Source organism: Brachyhypopomus gauderio, chromosome 10, assembly GCF_052324685.1.
Source record: "Brachyhypopomus gauderio isolate BG-103 chromosome 10, BGAUD_0.2, whole genome shotgun sequence".
NCBI classification, from domain to species: domain Eukaryota; kingdom Metazoa; phylum Chordata; class Actinopteri; order Gymnotiformes; family Hypopomidae; genus Brachyhypopomus; species Brachyhypopomus gauderio.
In genome coordinates this window covers 1,395,672-1,416,479 of record NC_135220.1, presented here as the reverse complement: position 1 = coordinate 1,416,479, position 20,808 = coordinate 1,395,672, and the positions used below count along the sequence as shown (strand labels likewise).

The 20,808-nt window shown below is 50.1% G+C and overlaps 1 protein-coding gene across 1 annotated transcript in view; it reads right to left on the bottom strand.

Annotated features, from left to right (window-relative positions):
• znf385a (zinc finger protein 385A) overlaps positions 1-20,522 on the bottom strand; it is a 37,260-nt gene extending 16,738 nt beyond the window's left edge. Inside the window, 7 exon segments of the mRNA XM_077020781.1 lie at positions 233-313; positions 315-379; positions 6,100-6,258; positions 7,199-7,430; positions 7,699-7,802; positions 19,513-19,695; positions 20,405-20,522. Of these exon segments, the coding sequence (XP_076876896.1) occupies positions 233-313; positions 315-379; positions 6,100-6,258; positions 7,199-7,430; positions 7,699-7,802; positions 19,513-19,695; positions 20,405-20,522 (942 nt within the window).
• Positions 20,523-20,808: the final 286 nt, after the last annotated feature.

Sequence of the window (20,808 nt, the reverse complement as noted above, 5' to 3'; positions counted from 1 at the left end):
GCGGCATTATTCCAGAGCTGGCAGGTGTTCCCTTTAATGATACAATTTAGGGGTTTACATGGCATCTGTTTCTACCTGTAAGCTGTGTCTGTGTGATGTGGTGTGGAGGGAGGCCTGGTTGTGCATGGAGACTGAATCTCTTGAGACCAGCTCTTTTGATAAGCGCTCCACTGGACAAGCTGATGTTGTGGAAGAGCCCAAATGTGTGTGGTGGGGGGGTGTTAAAGCTCACCGTGTTGAAATTGTGGAAGAGCCCAACGCTGTGGGGCGGGGCTGTCTCCATGGGGAACTGGAGGAAGGTCTTCATGTCCAGATGAGGGCTGGATCACTGTAGGGGTCCTCAGAAAGGTGGGGACCGCCCCTGTTCGGTTGATACTTCCTGTAGACAAACAGAGGAAAAAGGGGTTACATGTCACAACAGCGGAGAAAACAATCAATCATCTCTGGGCAGGTCTGGACAGACAGGACTAATGAAGACGCTGGAAGGTGTTCTGATGGAACTCCGTGTTATGAAACTCTCTCGCTCATCCTCTGTCCCTGCCACCCCCCTTCCTTCATCCTGCTCCCCCTCCTTCATCTTCCTCTCCCCTTATCCCCTGGCTGCCAGCGCGACCTTGTAGAGAGGTCTATGAAAGGAGCCTCTCGGCAGAGTGCTGCTTTGACAGTCGTTTTAAAGCTGCTTAATTTTCACAGACAGGTTTTTCTTCGCCTCTAGCGCCGCAGTCTTAAGTCTCCAACCCTTTCCAGCTGTTCCGCTTTCTCTGTCTATCTCCGTCTCGAAAACTCTTCGGGTTTCTCTCTCAGGGTTCTTCGTAATCTCACACCCCCCCCCCCCCTTTTTTTTTTGCCCTTTTCAGTTTCTCTTTTGAGATTGCTCGTCAACCGTCTCCTCCTTCCTGATTGGGCTGTGTGGTGTTCAGATGGGCTTCTCCACCAGAGACCTCGCAGGGCGGACGGTGGAAGACTCGGCTGCTGTCACTGTGTATAGCTGTCAGGATGCATGTGGAGTGAAGAGAGGAGAGGAAAAAGGAGAAGAGAGAAGAGGAGAATAATGGAGAACAGAGGACAGATAGGACAGGAGAAGTGGTGTGTGTGTGTCTGTGTGTATGTGTGTGTGTGTACGTGTGTGTGTGTGTGTGTTCAGGGAAGGGTCATTTTGGTTAGAAGGACTCATGCCCACACAGGCCACTGTGTCAGTAACTTGACACTTCACAACAGCAAGGCACTGTACAAAGAAAGAGCAAGTCAGAGAAAAATATATAGGCAGAGAGAGAGAGAGAGAGGAGAGAGAGAGAGAGAGAGAGAGAGGAGGAGAGAGAGAGAGAGAGAGAGAGAGAAGGGAGAGACAGAGATACAGCAAGAGAAATACAGGAGTTGGTGGGACAGGGAGTCAGAGTACCAGTGTTGTCTATACCCCCATGACTAAAAAATGAGATGTCAGACATTTCTCTCCGCTGGTGCTAGTCATGACTCCCTCATGCACCCAGGTGACCTTTGTCCTAAACCCAGATCACAGCCCAGGCAGCTTTGTACTGGGAGTGGGTGTTCTGGCACGCTGCCCTCTGGACACTGCTGCTGTGGCCACGGCCCCCACTGCGGCACTGGCATGGCCCGCCCCGCGCCCCGCTCATCCGGGGGGGGGGGGGGGGGGGGGGTATGGCAGTGCCTTCTGTCCGCTGTCATGACAGCCTGGAAATGGTGACAATCATTGAAGAGGTACGAGAGAGTGTGGAGAAAGAAAATGAGAGAGAGAGAGAGAGAGAGAGAGAGAGAGAGATAGATATGGGGGGAGAAGAAAATGAAGAGACAGAAAAAAGAGGGAGCTGAAGCAGTGGACTTGTGAAGGGAGGGATGTGTGTGTGTGTGTGTGTGTGTGTGTGTGTGTGTGTGTGTGTGTGTGTGTGTCAGGCTGCGGGTGCAGTTGTCCTTGCAGTTTTTAGAGTCATAGTGTGTGTGGTGACAGTGCACCACAGCCAAAATATATAAATCAGGTCCTGGCTGCTTCCTTGCCCTGGTGTGTAATTACCTCATTAAATTAAAGCACCCTTTCGGGACCCAGCTCTCTAGATCTCACAGTAAATCACATCCACACAGAAAGCTGCACATGTATATTGTTATGTACACAGACATACACAATATAGACATCATGTATATTTGAGCACTCACACGTATACATTTTCAATACTGTAGTGAAGGACACAAGGTTTTCCGAGAAACAGGATGGTTTTGGACAGAGGTCCTCCAGGAACTGTGTGAAAAGTCCAGTTTCTCTGGGAACCTTATGTACTTCATTTTGAAGATCTTTACATATCATATTGGGGGGGGGGGGAGTGACGTCATTCATTGCCGCGCAACCATGACCAGCTATACAGCCTTCGCTACGCAGCCTTTGTAAAAGCAGAGCCCAATAATGTGTGTGTGTACACAATTTAGGGTCATTTTAATAACAAATTCCGCTCGCTAAAATTCCAAAAGATACCACTGCTATCTGCTACGGGCGAAGATCATTTAGTCAAGGAAGCAGATGCTCCAACAGAAGTGTTTAATTAAACAGATGATAAAAGTGCACTATCTACACAGCACAAGAAGCCAGCGTGACGTACAATGACAGACAAACGGTCATAAACGTAGAACAGGCTACGTAAGCCTCGGGGGGCGAGAGGGGCGTACAGCACACACCACCTGGGGGAGGCGTGGCCAAAGCAAACACAATAATGTGACAGCGTAACAAAACGCCACGTTTCGGCGTCCGTCTGATACGTTCAACTAAAGTAAAAATAGTGAATCCGCAAACAAGGAGAACTCCGGAGAAATAACTGAAATGTTAGCCAGTATGATGATGACTTGATGATGCCACATTTTGTCAGAATTATTTCATTTTTTGCCATAACAGCCACCGTTCTTGATGAAATGAAAGACAAAGTTCAAACTGCTCTTCTTTTTACACGGCAAGTAGAGGAGACAGCTGACATGTCATGTCATGCACGAGCGTCTTGGGTAGTTCATTATGTAGATACTGTAGGCCGAGTTCTGGAGTGATTTGTTGGGAGTGTTTGATGTTTCAGAAGGGCAAGATGCCCAGTCCGTCTTTGATCTTTTAAATGAACACATGCGGGGCTACAATCGCAGAGGAAAAACTTGGGGCTGTCATGGTATACTCTCTGAATGAACCTCAAGCAAGTTACAAAATGTTTATGTACTGTTCTACTATGTCATCCCAGGGGGCGAAATGCTTGCCTGAATCCCAAGTGTATTTTGCAGCACACTCCACTGAACCGACTAAGGACTAAGAGGATGGCCTTTCTTGAGACTGCGGAATGTTCTGAAATGCCCATAGACAACTGCGATGAGCTCCTATAAACTTGTGAAAGGATTCGACCATAGTATGAGACCACGGTACAGGAGGACACACCCGAGGCTGTCAATGGCTCCATCACTGTAGGATTCTGAGTTTGTTTGCCGAATACATATGAATAAATCTTCTCAGAAACTGACTTAATGCTTGGCATTGTGCAGCAGAAGGCTGTGGATTGCCAACAGAATTAAAAGTCATCTTGTTTTTGCAGAGGAGAGGAGGTCAGAGGAGGCTTTTGAAACTCCGCATGCAAATGCAGCAAATTTTGCATCGGATCGTGAAAATGAGCAGAAGCAGAAGCTTCACCATGGCGTCTCCGCGACGTCACCATGGCAGCACCCCCAGGGGCACTACAGAAGTCTGGACATGAACGTCTTGGACAACCTTAATGAGCAGATTTCTCAGCGCCTTTTCCAGTTTGGCACAAATACGCTTTCTTGAACTAATCAATTCAAGGAGGCATTCCAAAACTTGCTTAAAAGTTATGACTGTTTCTTTGATGCATTTTGAATGAAATCTGAACTCCGAGCCCTATACTCAGATGTTGACCTTCAGGGCAAGGGGGGGGGGGGGGGGGGGGGGGGGTGTTAGAGTGATTTATTAGTGTTTTTTAAAGACATGGAGTCAGATAATAAAATACAGCAGCTGTACGAGACGATGTCTTTAGCTGTAACAATCCATGCAGCATCAGCTGGTGTGTAGAGCCCTCTTTAAAACAGGTGAAGTCCTACAGTCGCAGCACAACGGGCTAAAACAGTTCAAGCGATGTTTGCTCTGCTGGCCTTTGAAAACAAAGTTATCGAGGCTCTGGAAAATAATCAGTGTTGAAAATTTCCTACATTTCCCCATGTAAACATAACAACAAATGCAACAGACTACTTTTATTAAGGCAGACCTAAACTGCTTCCTATACTTACAAACACTCACAAAATGCAAGACTGCGACAGACTTACCCAGCAGACCTGCCTCAGGTCTGCCCTTGTGTTTCGTCATTAAGGTCAGTCTGACCAATCTGATGTTTGTATAGATGTTGCTCACCAACATAATGTCATATCCACTCACCCCGAACGCCTGAAGCGGTTCACATTAGAGCTGGAGACTTCAAGCATGCTGATTTAAGAGTAGCACTTCATACATTTGAGCACCACATTAAATGTGATAACAGCAAAAATAAATGAACTGTACAAAGTATATTTAAATATGAAGAATGGCCAAAGAACACCAGGACTATCTCCCTGCTCTCCGGCATACGTCCGCTCACTAAAACAGTTCAACCCATCATAAAGACATGGCCGGAGGGTACATCCTCTTATCTGCCATATTGCTTTGCAAGTACAAATGGGGATATTTTTGAATGTGGAAGAATAGACCTCTGTATTCTGCTGCCTCCATGTTCTGAGACATTCTGTAAATCATTTTCTATATTCGTAATCATATTTGGACACAACACACATTCGGTGACAAGTATCTCCAGGTCTATCCCACTCAGAGGCACCGGGTGACAAAGGAGGTCCAAACCCTAATTAAGGACCAAGAACAATGCCATCAGGTCTGGGGATGGAGCACAGTATATTGCTACCAAAGCCAAGGTCAGAAGAGGCATCAGAGATGATAAATCAGTCTACAAGATGATTCAGTATGTCATTCAGGGGTATTCAGTACTTTCGCAACCTACCCGTCATTGGATGAAGGACTTTGACTGACTGATCTTGACCACATCTCGCATTAATGGGGATTGTGTAGACATGGTCTCTGATTTCAGGTTCCTGGGTATAGAGTAGACACAGTTGGAAAAACTTTCTTGGACTAACAAAAGCGTGAAGAATACCCAGCAGTGACTGTATCTCCTGAGGATCCTCAGAAAGAGCAACTTGGCTGAGAAACCGCGGATGTGCTAAACTACACACGAGCCATTCACAAGCCGATACTCAGGGGAGAGGAGAGCACTCCAGAGGGTCAATTCCACTGCCCACTCCCCCCCCCCTTGAGGACATTTATATCTCTCACTGTCTCAGCAGAGCCTAGGACATTCTTAAAGCCTCATCACACCTGCCACGACCTGTTGCCCTCTGGATGGCGCTACAGGTCCATTAAATCAAGAACAAACCGAAGTTTTCACCCAGGGGCCATTGTTTCACTGAACAACCTTCAAGCTGGTCTTTTTTACACTGCATTAAAAAAGATTTCAAACTTGTTTTTTATATTTGTATACTTTTTACACTTTGTAGGACACAATGTGCAATTTCTGTAATTTGCAATATTACTTTTTTCCTAATTCGTGTATTATTCTATTCTTCTTTTCTTTCTATTCTTCTATCTTTCCTCTCCTGCGCCATCAAGGGCTGCCATTTAATTTCGTTATAATTACGTGATGAAAATAAAGGCATTCAAAACCAAAATCAAAGACAGACCAATAGATACAAAAGATATATGTCAAGTATGCGCTCGTGAACAACTACAGGCATGTGTATGAGCACACTGGCTCAGTCACACAGTGTGTGGGGGATTAGGGTTCATTACTACTACATGCAGTAAGAGCAAAAAATATATACATACACAACGCACAATCAGAAATACAGCTGGTTGTGCTCCGAGGTTTAGATATCAACAAAGACAAGAGTGTTGATTAGACACAGCAGCTCACATCAGATCCTCTGATGATGGACAAACTGCCTTGATGATAATACTGCAGTCTTAACTGCCTCATCAAACCCCCACTGGGCCAGGGAGCTGTATGTTGCTACGGTCCTCCACGTAATCTGCTCCCGCACCCGACATGGACCCCGGCAACCCGATCGTGGGCTGTGGTGGCACGGGCGAGTGACGGACACGGCTGCCTGGTGGGGGGCCCGGGCGGAGTGAAGGATTGGAAGTCGTTAAGCGCTCATGACATGCCAGGAATCCTGCAACACACGCGGAAGCCATAATCATGGCTCTTAAACAGACCGCAGATAGCCCAGAGGCTGGGGGGTTGAAAGAAGGGGTGAAATAGAGACAGAGAAAGAGAAAGAGAGAAAGAGAGAGCACACCAGCGAGCAACCACGTGCGAATGAACAGCAGCCAGAAAAAGGGACCTGGAGTTCTGGAGTTGGGTTGGGTGAGAATCCTCAGGGTCGACTGTGCAGTGTGTGTGTGTGTGTGTGTGTGTGTGTGTGTGTGTGTGTGTGTGTGTGTGTGTGTGTGTGTGTGTGTGTGTGTGTGTTGTGCAGCATGGGGGAGGTGCTGGTGGTTTGAAGCTAGACAGAGGGCCATGAGCAGATCAAAGCCATGAGAATGCAATTCACCAAATGTCACTAATTCCGGGTCTGTTTGGCTCTGATAAATGGAGCCACAGATGGACCCTCTCCATCCCACTAATGCCTGTGACAGGCAGTCTTGTTTCTGAGCTGCCGTCTTCACCATTCGCACACCAGCCTGCGTGTTTGCAGAGTGAACCGGCAGGGAGATGAGACGGACACACATGGTGGAGATAAGCATCAAATCATCATCAGGTTAAGAAAGTCAAAGACTGCAGCTGAGAAAAATGATGAGATTTCTGAGGTTGTTTAGGAGTAAAGGCCTATAATACAGGCAGACGCAAACACACACACATTTCCATAGCTCTATGCCATTAGTTGGGAAGTTTTTCTAAATCTAAAGGGATGAGCACAAAGTGGAGGAGGATGAGAAGATGTCTGCTAGGTTCACACAAACAGACAGGTTAACAGCACAGAGTCTGTGCCAAATGAGAAAGAGTTAAAGATTGTGAGACACAATGAGAAAGAGACAGGGGGAGGTGGGGAATGAGAAAGGGGGGAGAAAGAGAGAACACAGTCCCCAGCAGAGTCCTCCAGAGGGTCTCACTGGGCACCTGTCCTGTAGATGCTGCAGTATTAGCGTGAGCCCAGTGGAACCAGGGGGCGTTAGCCAGGGCTGTGCCCGACCAACACACACACGCGAAGGTGAGCAGCACATGGCCGTCCACCTGAGCGCGAGCTGAGATCAGAGGGAATCTCTGCTCAGATGCACATTTGTCACAATAAAGTTCTGGAGAAGAGCCACTGCCCTCCTGGCCAATCAGTGGTCTGCCAACTTCCTTCACACCAGACACAAGCACTCTGGGTTCAGAAAGAATGACTGAAGTCAATGACAAGAGTGAGACAGATGGACACATTCCCCTCACTGCCTCGTGCATCTAATCTAAATTATTTTAGTATGACTCATCACCCATATTAAAGATTAATGCAGTGCAACCATATTGAGCATTACGTCAGCCAATGGATGCCTGCCACTGTTTGGGAGAAAAAAAATCCTGACGGACTTGGTGGGAAAACGTGATTGAGAACATTTCTATGCATGCTTACATCGTCGGAGGAGAACATCTCGGAGCCGGAATGCGGGCCAAGCCTCCTCGGTGCAACGTCCGAAACGGGGGGCGAATAAAATCCAGCGAAGCTGCGCGTGACGGCTGCAGGAGAAACGTAGGGCACCCGCCACGTGGCGCACAGCTAGTGTGAGCAGTGTGAACGGCCACGCGTGGAGCGTGTGTGGGGAGGCAGCGTGTGTGGGGAGGCAGCGTGTGGGGAGGGGGGGCAGTGTGTGGGGAGGCAGCGTGTGTGGGGAGGGAGTGTGTGTGTGTGTGGGGGGGGGGCAGCGTGTGTGGGGGGCAGTGTGTGTGGGGGGGCAGCGTGTGTGGGGAGGCAGCGTGTGTGGGGGGGGCAGCGTGTGTGGGGAGGGAGGCAGCATGTGTGGGGAGGCAGCGTGTGTGTGTGTGGGGAGGCAGCATGTGTGGGGAGGGGGGCAGCGTGTGTGGGGGAGGGAGGCAGCGTGTGTGGGGAGGCAGTGTGTGTGGGGAGGGTGGCAGCGTGTGTGGGGAGGCAGCGTGTGTGGGGGAGGCAGCGTGTGTGGGGGGGGCAGTGTGTGGGGAGGCAGCGTGTGTGGGGAGGGAGCGTGTGTGTGTGGGGGGGGCAGCGTGTGTGGGGGCAGTGTGTGTGGGGGGGGCAGCGTGTGTGGGGAGGCAGCGTGTGTGGGGAGGGAGGCAGCATGTGTGGGGAGGCAGCGTGTGTGTGTGTGGGGAGGCAGCATGTGTGGGGAGGGGGGCAGCGTGTGTGGGGAGGGAGGCAGCGTGTGTGGGGAGGCAGCGTGTGTGGGGAGGCAGCGTGTGTGGGGGGGCAGTGTGTGGGGAGGCAGCGTGTGTGGGGAGGGAGCGTGTGTGTGTGGGGGGGGGGCAGCGTGTGTGGGGGGCAGCGTGTGTGGGGGCAGCATGTGTGTGGGGAGGCAGCGTGTGTGTGTGGGGGGGGCAGCGTGTGTGGGGAGGCAGCGTGTGTGGGGAGGGGGTCAGCGTGTGTGGGGAGGCAGTATGTGTGGGGGACAGCGTGTGTGGGGAGGCAGCATGTGTGGGGGGGCAGCGTGTGTGGGGGGCAGCATGTGTGTGGGGATGCAGCGTGTGTGTGTGGGGGGGGGCAGCGTGTGTGGGGAGGCAGCGTGTGTGGGGAGGCAGCATGTGTGGAGGACAGCGTGTGTGGGGAGGCAGCATGTGTGGGGGGGCAGCGTGTGTGGGGGGGGGGGGCAGCATGTGGGGGGAGGCAGCCACAGAGGGGAAGGAACACGTTGGCATCACTCTGTCAAAGGCTGTCTCTCCTGACAGCTCAATTATTAAAGGATGAGGCTTGGAGCCGTGCTATTCTTAACGACGTCTTAATGCGGGACGCTTCATCTCTTCTATTCACTGTTATTTCAGGCATGGCACGGTTTTGCTTTGTGTGGTTTCTTGGTATACTGAATATTTAATGATTGGTGTAAAAAAAAGGGGATTAAATCTGCACATTTGTAGATGGGTCATGCAGGAACGTCCAATGGCGTTTAAACGTTAGCCTCCAGATACTTACGACTGATTAATTTACTGATCTTTGTACTAAAGCTGCTCTTTATTAGCATCTAATCTCCTTCACCAAGTCAGCCATTTCTCCTTGCTCCTGTCCTTTCTGAACAGTGGACTCGAATGAAGTGTCCAACTGGTCCAACTTAAGGTGCTGACACGAGGCCGCGCCCTCCCGGGGCACGCGCCCGCTGGGTCTGCGTCGCTCGAGCTCAGCTGTGACCAGGGCTGCAGAAATGGCTTCGTTTAGCCAGTTTACTTCTAATTAGCAGGCAGGCGGCATTGCTGCACTTTGCATTCCGCCGTCATCTGCCGAGAGGCTGAACCTTTACCTGCCTGCCAACCCAATATACCGTGCTAATCAACCGCGCGCGCGCACACGCACGCGCACCATGCACTTAACCAGAACCGCCGGACATGATATTGTCGTTAGATGCTGCACTGTTGTGCATTGCGGCGCTTCTGCTATAGGAGTCTGGGTCAACAACATGGGAGCATCTCACTGCCAGGGCATGACAGCCATGCCAGGACTGAGGAGAGAGCTCTTCATTTAAGATGTACATTTAATTAGCATAATAGTCTGGGAGCGAGAGCCGTGCTTAGCACAGCTTCAGGGCCAGCTCCAAGAAATATTATTGTCCATTACGAGTAATAACGGAGGCTGATGTCATTTTGCTGGTTTGCTTGATAGTCTGGCGGCTGGATGACGATTGCTGGTGTGAGTAACCGTGCTGAAGTAAAGGGTATTTTATTTGTACTTCGCAAGTTTTGCAGGAATTGTACACATTCCCAAGAAGTGAATGTTTAAAACTGAAAATAAAAGCCAAAAAATAAATAAAAAATCACGAACAAACGGAACGCATCGGTCTCACTGCAAAAACACCACATTTTCCTTTCAAGGCCTTGACATTGCGTTAGCTTTCAATGACAATGACAATGACAAACGTGCTTAAAATGAGTCCAGGTTGTGAAGGCATGTCTAGCTTCTGTGTTTTTATAATTGTAAAAAAATTATAATAATATATAAATATTTATATAAATATATATATAAAATAACAAAAAGAAAAAAGAATGCATTTTGAAATAGTAAAGCCATTATTATTCTAGTTTTTATTATTAATAGTATTTATTAGATAGATTTTTAGTTATTTGGGTAGATTCCATTTTCCTGCATGTGTATAAGTGGGGGATTCTATTTAAAGAAGGAATGTTCATTTTTGAGTGTGGCTTTTCAATGCCATTTCTGTCCCTCATTTCTACCACAAAGCTCCCCCATAATTCAAGCCAACACTCTAAGCAGTCATTTCAAATCTGCAAGTAGTACTTAGGATAAGAGGATTAGAAGCTACATGACAGTGTAACGCTCATCTAAAGTTTCTTGAATTCCGGAACGATATTTGGATAAAGGGTGTTGTACTGTGTAACTATAAGGACTTCATCTAAATGGTTAGTCCACACAAGAAAAGGTCAGAACAAAAATCTTTCATTGTAATCTATAGTTATTTGATTTTTCTAGGCAAAAATAGCTCACATTTATTTATAATATACTTCCCAATTCTAAAATCAGGTGACATTTCCAGGATGTTTCGCGACCTAAAGATATTATCGATTGTAAAGAAAAGCTACACGTCATTTATCATTTACAACTACGACGCAGTAAAGACGTAAAGACACTTTTGTCCACAAGGGGGTGCTACTGTAACTTTCCCGTGCCTGGACACAACAAACTTACTGCAGTTGGTCCTTGAGATTACCATTTTTAGTCACGCATCATTAATTTGTTTTCCCAGTTCTACCCCACAGGCTTTCCTTCCCTGATATGTGTAATGCTAAAATATATACATATTTTGTTTTAGAAAGATATAATCTTTCATAATCTTTCAACAGATCTGCTTGGACTGTGAGCGCTTCAGTGCCTGAAGGCCCATGTCACGGTCTGCCACTGAAGGTGGACGATGCCTGCAGCTTCTGTGAACAGTTCCCTCCTTGTTAGTCACAAGTCCACGCCTGGGGGGGAGGAGCTTATTGTGCAGCCGCCACTCCGGCCAACAGCTGAGGACAGTTTGCAAGTCCTTAAGCTCGGTTTTAAGACAGTCAGAATGAGTCCGGACACGTCAGACTTTAGCACTCCCGCATGCTTGCGTACAGTATTTCTGCCGTGTGTGCGGGCATGCGTGCATGCCTGTGTGTGAGCAAAAGAGGGAGATGAAGAAAAAAAAAAACCATGTGCGTGCACTGGCCGACAGACCTGTGATTTAAAATGCCACCACAAATTATATGCCTGAAGAAGATGTGGCATCACCGTGGCCTTAACGTAATTTAAAGAATTTAAAGCTGTAATTTCGCCGTTTAATCTCGACCGGCTGGCTGCTGAATTACACGCTGGGTTTTGATTTGTGCAGGAAAACTGGGACGGCGGTTCAGTTCAAAATCCTTTGGCGGCCATTGGACTATAGTCAATCAAAGGTGCGTTAAATAAGCTTGTGTTCACTCTCACGTTCACTGCACAAGAGCTAAGAGGGGGGGGGGTGCAAATAAACAGGGTTTGGGAACGCAGGCTGACACACAGGCGCGTGATGGCCCCCTCGTCAGCCGAAATCCGAGTCGCACAGACGCGAAAGCGGAGACAGCAAGAACATCTCTGCAAAACATTGTGCGGATCAATTACTGAACGGGCCTGACCTCCCCCAGTATCATCATCAACGGGCCTAACCTCCCCCAGTTTCATCACCCGGTCAAACACAGCAGCGCACACACACGCAACCTGCTTGCAGACTGCCATCTGCAAACACCTAGACGTGGTCAGATGAAATCATGGAGTGTGTAATGACACCCTGGAGAGATAATAACACACGCGAGTCCAAAAGCCTCTAAAAGGATCCAGGCTCGATCTGGTGAGAAGGTGAATCCAGGCTGCGGGAAGTTAATTACTGGCCTGTCTCTTTTGGTGGAGAAGCTCTGTCTCCAGAGCCGGAGGCCAAAACGATTGCCCCCAGCCCACCTGCATGAAGGCGTCAGGAAGCCCCTTTGAGCTTTAAGCTACAGCAGACGTTAAGGGAAGTTTGCAGGTGGCTCCCACACGGTGGAGGCCTGTCTGAGCCCGCCAACCCACTCCACACACAACCCTGGCAGAACGAGCCGTCCTCCACCCCCACCACCTCCATCTCCACCCCACCACCTCCACCTCCCCAAACCACCTCCATCTCCACCCCACCACCTCCATCTCCACCCCACCACCTCCATCTCCCCAAACCACCTCCATCTCCCCAAAACCGAACGGCCAAGCACCGCCAAGGAGGTGTTCCTCCATCTTCCGACACACAGCCTCGAATCCCCTCCGATCCGCGGGTGTAGCCCGTACGGAGGGACACCGTAACATGGCACTACATCAAAACAACTGCAGCTGAGCTTCTGAAGCCCAAGATCCACGTGTGATCCTGATCTAATCTCAGCAGGGAGCAACGTTTGCATCCTGTATAGAGTAAATACATACAGACAAGCAGTGACACGAGAGAATCAAGAGACATGCACTGATGTCAACGTGCAGATTTAACAACGACCCTTTTGTTAGAACACTTACTGACTTACAGACACCACTGTCAAGCCAAATCATACACCATTTACAATGTCACTAGTCGTGGTAGTATAAGTTTAAACAGATATGAAACCTTTTATTTCATTGGTAGATTTAGAAATGGAAGAATTGGCCGGGTTAACATTAAAGTAACAGTAACAGCATTAGATTTATTAGGTCAAGTTAAATGACTCCAGCAGGACTAAGATATCTAAAAACATCTCTGTAGTGTTATTCAGAGAATATATATATTGCAACTGGAGAATCTTTCTGAACTCAAAGGCAGACACAGGCGTACCTGCCCCTGTAATAATTCCCGTATGTCCAGGTAACATTATGTGCGCAGCACACACACACACAAACCCACACACACCGCACCTGGCTGATATTTCATTGCTGCAAGGTGCCCGTATCTATTACAGTGAATGTCTTCATTGTGCTCGTGCCACAGTGTAGCTGCTGGAGGAGAGGCCATGGATCCACACACGTGCTGGAGAGCTGTGAGCGCACGCCGCAGATCTTTTAATTACGCTTCATTAACCTTGCTCCTCTTCCTCTCCTCTTCCTCCACACACCAGGCAAACACCCGCCTGAACTTATCCAGCGTGGCGCTTTTTAAGAAAAATGTCCTCCTCCCCCCACTGTTCCTTCTTTTAGTTTGTAAACGCTCTGTGATTGGCTGCAGGATTGGCAGAATAAGATGATGGGTTCTTGGCCGTGTTCCTAGGCTGTCGGGCATATCTGACAGACACACTGCTGCAGGATGCAGAGATGGAGCGGAGGGCCCACAAACCTTCTGCAGCCCGTGGAAGGAGTCCGTGGTCTCCAGAAGAGAGTGAATGGCGGGTGGGGTGAGGGGTGGGGGGGGGGTGAAACAGGAGACTGGAGCAGTCTGGCTGGAGATCTACTGTCCTCTAGCAAGGCCCGGCTTTCCCGTTCCACCCAACACAAAAGACACAGAGACATTCCACCTTTGACTGGTGCTCCCGAACGAAGCCACTCCCTCACCCCCTTCCTCCACCTGTCCCGAGATCCGCCCGCAGGCCTCACCCCCCCCCCCCACCCCTGTCCTCCCCCTCAACCCCTCCCCTTAACTTCTGAAAGTCAGGAGTGCACGCCCAGACAAAACAATGGCCGTCCTTTCTTTCCCACCCGCTTTTAGAAAGCCGCCCGCCCTCAGGTATGAAACCCTATCACTCATCACAAATGGCTGGATTAGCCCAAATTCGTCAGGGGGAGGGGTGAGATTCCTCCACAGATAATGGTTAGGGCCACCAGTGAAACGACCCCCCCCCCCCCCCCCCCCTCCCGAACTCATTTTATATGTAGTTCATGGAAGCTTCAGTGGTCAATAGCGTCCCTGTGAGGAAAGAGAAAACAGTAACTGCACAGTAAGCAAAGTCAAGGGGCTGTTTGTCCAAATCTGACAAGTTAATACATCTGGAGTGGCTGTGTGTTTTTTATTAATATGTAGCTTCTTGAAACGAGCCCAGACTGTGTGTGTGTGTGTGTGTGTGTGTGTCGTTAGCTTGAGTCCAATCTCTCTAAGTGCACTATGCCACTTGTCCTTGGTGTAGGACCACAAATGACAGGCCAGTTTTATAAATAGAGCATCTTGCAAAAGATGAGGGTATCAAGTTCCTCTTTTGTGTAGATACGTATCGTGCCATTTGTTAAGCAGAATGATATAAAAGAGATCATCAGAACACTGAATTGTCAGCAAAACCGTAAAAGAAAACTCTGCACTCCTGGAGAGACAAAGGTAGTCTCACTCCCACTGAAAGAGAAACGGTGACGACGCCTGAGACTCTCACACTGCCTGTTTATAAAATATGCTGTTGAACAGTTGCTTAGCATTCATTAGAGAAACAGAGAGAGAGAGAGAGAGAGAGAGAGAGAGAGATGAAGTGAGAGAGCAAGTGAGCTCGACTAGTTTAAAAACACAAAGTGAAGGCTGCCTAAAGGAGTCAGTAAGGGCACACGTGTCCTTCTGCAGAGCTCACGCCGAGCAAACGTGTCTCACGCACCCAAGGCCAGTGGTGCTTTCACGAGCAGCACACGTGAGCCGTGAGCGTTCCTCTCACCTCCGTTGGGACACCCCGCTCTTGACAGACGCGTTGGGGGGGGGGTGCTCTATAAATAAACCCGCTCCACACACACCTCCCCACAGACACACGGCTGGCCCCCACGCCGTTTGGTTTTAACCTTGGGTTTGCCACACACACACGCAGAAGCGTACAGGTGAGACGAACCTCTCTCTCTCCACTTCATGTACTCCTTTTAGAAATGCATGCTGTCACACTCTTACGTAAGCCGTGCATTTGACCCTGTGCTCTGCGGGAGAGAGGAGGTTGGGGAGAGATGTGGGGGGGGGGGGGGGGGGCATCGTCTCAACTGCTCACTTTGGCTTCCATTCAGTCCCTTTGCACACATATTTCTCCTCTGCTATCTCCTCCCCTCCTCTCCTCCCCTCTCCTCTCCTCCCCTCTCCTCTCCTCTCCTCTCCTCCCCTCTCCTCCCCTCTCCTCCCCTCTCCTCCCCTCTCCTCTCCTCCCCTCTCCTCTCCTCTTCTCTTCTCTCCTCCCCCCTCCTCCCCTCTTCTCTGATGTCTTGTTCTCGTGCCCTCTGCATCCTTCTCTTCTCTTCTGCTAGTCCTTCATGACAGCAGTGGGGACTCGAGGACTTTGAGGTGGTGGTGGGTGGAGCTGCAGTGAAATTATGATTTCCTTATTGTTATTATGATTTAGATTTCATTTAGTGCACTGCTCCCCCCGCTGCATCGGCTGTGACCTGCTGCCTGGTAGGAGATATGGAGATATCATCTGAGTTCCTCCACACTGGAGACAGAGGAGCACGCTCAGTCACAGTTTGGAAAAGCACAAACAGAGGAATTTTACCAGGGCTTGTGTGTGTGTGTGTGTGTGTGTGTGTGTGTGTGTGTGTGTGTGTGTGGGTAGGTGGGATGTATGTCCATTCCCCTCCAGTAAGAAAAGCCTCCTGTGGTGAGTAATCTTTTGTGTGCCGTTATGGTGTGCTGTGGACTATACTATACTATACAGCAATGCCCAACAGAAAACAACGTATACACCTAACCCACCCACCCACCCACACACACACACACCCACACACACCAGCTACAGAGCAGGCAGGCTAAACTATCCATCAGAGAGGTTATGTATGGTGTGAACCAAGAGGAGATTACTGCAGTTACAAAGCCTGGACCCACTAGAGCACAGCAGACCCAGTGAACCAGACACCTCTCCTGATGAATAGTGTGTGCTTATAGACACACACACACACACACACACACACACACACACACACACACACAATCTTCCGCGCGCACACACACACACACACACACACACACACACACACACACACACACACACACACACACACACACACACACACACACACCTGGCTCTCTGCGTCAGCTCTGCAGTACTGCTCCCATCCTGCCTGTGTATCTGGAGCGGTTTTCTCCCTCTCGCTCTTTGTGTTCAGACTCTCTCACTTCCTCCTTCCTGCAGAAATGACCCCCCCATCTCTTTCTCTCCGTCTCTCACATTCTCCCTCCCTGTCTCTCTCCATCTCATTCTCTCTTTCCCTTGCTCAGTCTCTATCTCTCTATGTCCCTGTCCCTCTCTTCATCTCTCCCATTCTCCCTATGCCTTTGTCCCTTTATTCCTTTCTCTCTCTATCCCTCTCTCTCTCTTTCCCCCTTTTGTTCATGCCTTCTCCCTCTTTTTCACGCTCTTTCTCTCTGTAGTAAATGATGATTGAGCAAACAGTACTCCAGAAGAGAGCAGCAGAAGTCATGGTTACGCCGTCTCCACGTGCCTTGCATCCCGAATCAGCTCTCCCGCCCTCCCTCTCTCTCTCCCTCCCTCCCTCTCTCTCTCTCCCTCCCTCCCTCTCTCCCTCTTCCTCTCAATCTCCATTCTTCCGCCTCCCTCCACTCCCTCTCACACCGTCTCTTCATGACTCCTGATAATGGAGTTATGAGACACGGCCATGTTCATCTGTGCCTGAGCACTGCCGTCGGGTCGGGGCCACCCTGAGCACGGTGAAAGGACACCATGCATTCCAGCTCGGTACGGGCCAGCCAGGCTCCCCGAGACCCACGCAGTCCCACTCGTTTGTCCTTGTGCAGGCCGGTGTGGTCAGTGGAGCCCAGCCTGGACAGGGAGTTATCTGGGAACAATCTGGGGTGAGCTCTCCCCCAGGGCCAGTGTGTAACTGCAGACACCTTTCAAATTCTCCAGTACATTCACACACAATTAGAGAGACAAAGGAGAAGCTATTGGGTGTTTTGGGTGGACCGTTGAAGTACTGGGGAAAATACTAATATAGGAAGAGCTAACGTGACACTCAGATGATCTGGGATGACTTGATTATTACTTGTCAATTGCTAATTGTGGGCATAGCTGGGAAAAAGAAGAGGTACATGAGATGGCAGTGAGGAGATCTACCCAGCAGTGAGGAGATCTATCCAGCGGTGAGGAGATCTATCCAGCGGTGACGAGATCCACTCAGCATTGAGGAGATCTACCCAGCGGTGAGGAGATCTATCCAGCGGTGAGGAGATCTATCCAGCAGTGAGGAGATCTATCCAGCAGTGAGGAGATCTATCCAGCAGTGAGGAGATCTACCCAGCGGTGAGGAGATCTATCCAGCGGTGAGGAGATCTAATCTACCCAGCAGTGAGGAGATCTACCCAGCAGTGAGGAGCTCTATCCAGCAGTCAGGAGATCTAATCTACCCAGCAGTGAGGAGATCTATCCAGCAGTGAGGAGATCTACCCAGCGGTGAGGAGATCTACCCAGCAGTGAGGAGATCTATCCAGCAGTGAGGAGATCTACCCAGCAGTGAGGAGATCTATCCAGCAGTGAGGAGATCTACCCAGCGGTGAGGAAATCTACCCAGCAGTGAGGAGATCTATCCAGCAGTGAGGAGATCTAATCTACCCAGCGGTGATGAGATCTAATCTACCCAGCGGTGAGGAGATCTACCCAGCAGTGATGAGATATAATCTACCCAGCAGTGAGGAGATCTACCCAGCGGTGAGGAGATCTACCCAGCGGTGAGGAGATCTAATCTACCCAGCGGTGAGGAGATCTACCCAGCAGTGATGAGATCTAATCTACCCAGCAGTGAGGAGATCTACCCAGCAGTGAGGAGATCTACCCAGCGGTGAGGAGATCTAATCTACCCAGCGGTGAGGAGATCTACCCAGCGGTGAGGAGATCTACCCAGCGGTGAGGAGATCTAATCTACCCAGCGGTGAGGTGATCTACCCAGCAGTGATGAGATCTAATCTACCCAGCAGTGAGGAGATCTACCCAGCAGTGAGGAGATCTACCCAGCGGTGAGGAGATCTACCCAGCGGTGAGGAGATCTACCCAGCGGTGAGGAGATCTATCCAGCAGTGAGGAGATCTATCCAGCGGTGATGAAATCTACCCAGCAGTGAGGAGATCTACCCAGCGGTGAGGAGATCTATCCAGCAGTGAGGAGATCTATCCAGCGGTGATGAAATCTACCCAGCAGTGAGGAGATCTATACCACCAGCGCCCTGAATGTACAAACCTCCCAACATTAACAGTCTCTCCTCTGCATCCAGTCGGTAGGGTTTCTCTCCCCATGCTATCCCAGATGCCCTTGCTCCAGTCCTTGATGGGAGATTAATAGGTGATAACTGAAGGGGTCTTCGCACCATGCCAAATGCACCGACCAGAGAACAAGCCAGCATCCCTCCCTCCCTCCCTCCCTCCCCTCCCTTTCCTCTCTCTCTCTCCCTCCCTCCCTCTCTCTCTCTCTCTCTCTCTCACTCCTCAGCCAACTATGAAATCAACGAGTCAATACAGTTCATGTGGATTAAAGCAAGGGAACCACATCGTTCTCATTTTATCATGTCGTGAGGGCTCTGGTCCTGAACACCTGCCCAGGGCAGCCTTCGCTGATCAGGGGGGGAATTAGTAGAAATAGCTGCCATGATCATCTGCAGTCTGCCCTGAAGGACGTGGAGGTCAGTGGCACTGAGGCAACACTGTCCTGCTCTTCACAGAAGGCTGCTGGAGCGGGCGTGCCGTTATGTGTGCCGTTACTGATCCGTCTGCTGTGATTGGTGTTGCATGGCACAAAAGTCACGAGGGGCATTACTGCTTCTCAACACCGTGACATCAGTGCACATGCCCTGCCTGGGAAGCTTATTTAAAAGTTCTCAAAGATCTATCAGTATTAATATTCTTTAAAAGTCCCCTCAATTTAAATCAGTGAGCATGTCCAAGGGGCCAGTTTATCTGCTACAATTATCCTTTAAGTACATATTCGTCACCATCCAGCCCGAACCAACCGGAGAAGTCAGAGTTTCTAATTCAATGAATATCAATGTGTATCTCTGGCCACCAGTGACACATATGGGCAACGTGTCTACTGATCCAGAAGATGCTGGGCTGCTTCTTCTGAGTCTGTGACTAGAAGCAGCTCTCTTCCCCCACCTCTCCCTCTCTCCCTCCCTCCCTCTCTCTCTCTCTCTCTCTGTTGCTCTCATCTCCCTCTATCCCAGTGCTATTTTGAGATGCCTCTCTGCAGCAAGGAAAGAAACAAACAAACAATAAAAAAGCCCAAGCCAAACATGCACGTCTTTATTTGAGGCACATCTGGGAGGTCTCGGTGACTGGGCAGGACGCACAGCCGGACCGCAGCGTCAACTCGCCGCTACGTTGCAGACACGCCTTCCCGCCGGCGCCGACACGACCCGCCTCCCAGGGGAAGCGGGAGAAGCACCGGGAGGCCGGCAGGCGAGAAGCCGGAGACGCTCGGCGCGTTCGCACGCTCAGCGACAGAAACGGTTCTGTGCCGCTGTCATTACAACACAGGGCCAGCAGCCAGGACAGATGTGACACTTTGGGAAAAGGGATTTCAAATCATAACAGCCCCCTTTTTCAGCTCGAGCTCTCCCTTTCATCAGACCTTCATCTGCCTCTCCGCTCCTCCTCCTCCTCTCTCTCTCTCTCGCTCTCTCTCTCTCTTTTGTGCATTCTCTCTCCCCAACCTCCACCCTACCTCTACCCACAATTGTGACTGCGGCAGTACTGGGCAGTTGGAAAATCCACTGATTGTTTCTGACAAAATTGGGGGGGGGGGGGGGGGGGAGATATAGACAGAGTGAACGAGTGAGAGAGAGACAGAATAAGAGAGAAATCTGAAAGGAAAAATAATAAGGAGCTTGAGAAAGGGATGATACATCAATAGTAGTAATAAAAAAAGAAAAAGGCAGAGAAAAGGAAGAGATAGAGAGAGCACATGGCTGAAAAGAGGCAATTTGAGAAGTCATTGGTCTGGTGGGCTGAAGGTGGGGGTGGGGGGGGGGGGGGGGGGTTGGGGGGGGGGGGACCGCACCTGTGCACACTGCTCTGATGATGAGATCTGATGGAAATCTCCCCGAGTGAGAGAACACCTCGTTAAACACCGAACCCATGGAGCACATCCCCTCCCACCAGACCCCCCCCCCCCCGTTACACCAGACCCCCCGTTACACCAGACCCTCCCCCCCCCCAGGAGTGGATTCATCTTTGATAAGCATGTGCTCTTCTCCCAAAACAGTCTTGTACGGGCAAACGTCACGGGATTAAAACGGCGTCGGAGCGTAGACGCGAGACGCTGCAGCAGGGTTTCTGTGCTCGGTCTGAGCTCCTCTACGAGGCGGGAGACCGAGGGAGACGTCCGCATGTCTAAGTGTGCCGTTCTGCACACCGGATCCTGCCGTGTGGGGTGTTTACTTCCCAGTTCTCTCTCTCAGTGTCTCTGTGCTGGGAAGGTCACGCTCCCCACGGCTATGCATTACACCACCGTGCAGACGCAGGCAAAATCCGATAGCACCCTTGAAGGAAGGTCTGTCTGCAAAGGTCCACCTGCAGTGTGGGCGTTTGGGGAGCTGTGACCCCTGGAGCACGATCAAGGTCAAAGGTAACGGGGCTGCGAGTGGAAAAAGGGGAAGAGACTTCAGTGCTGCGAT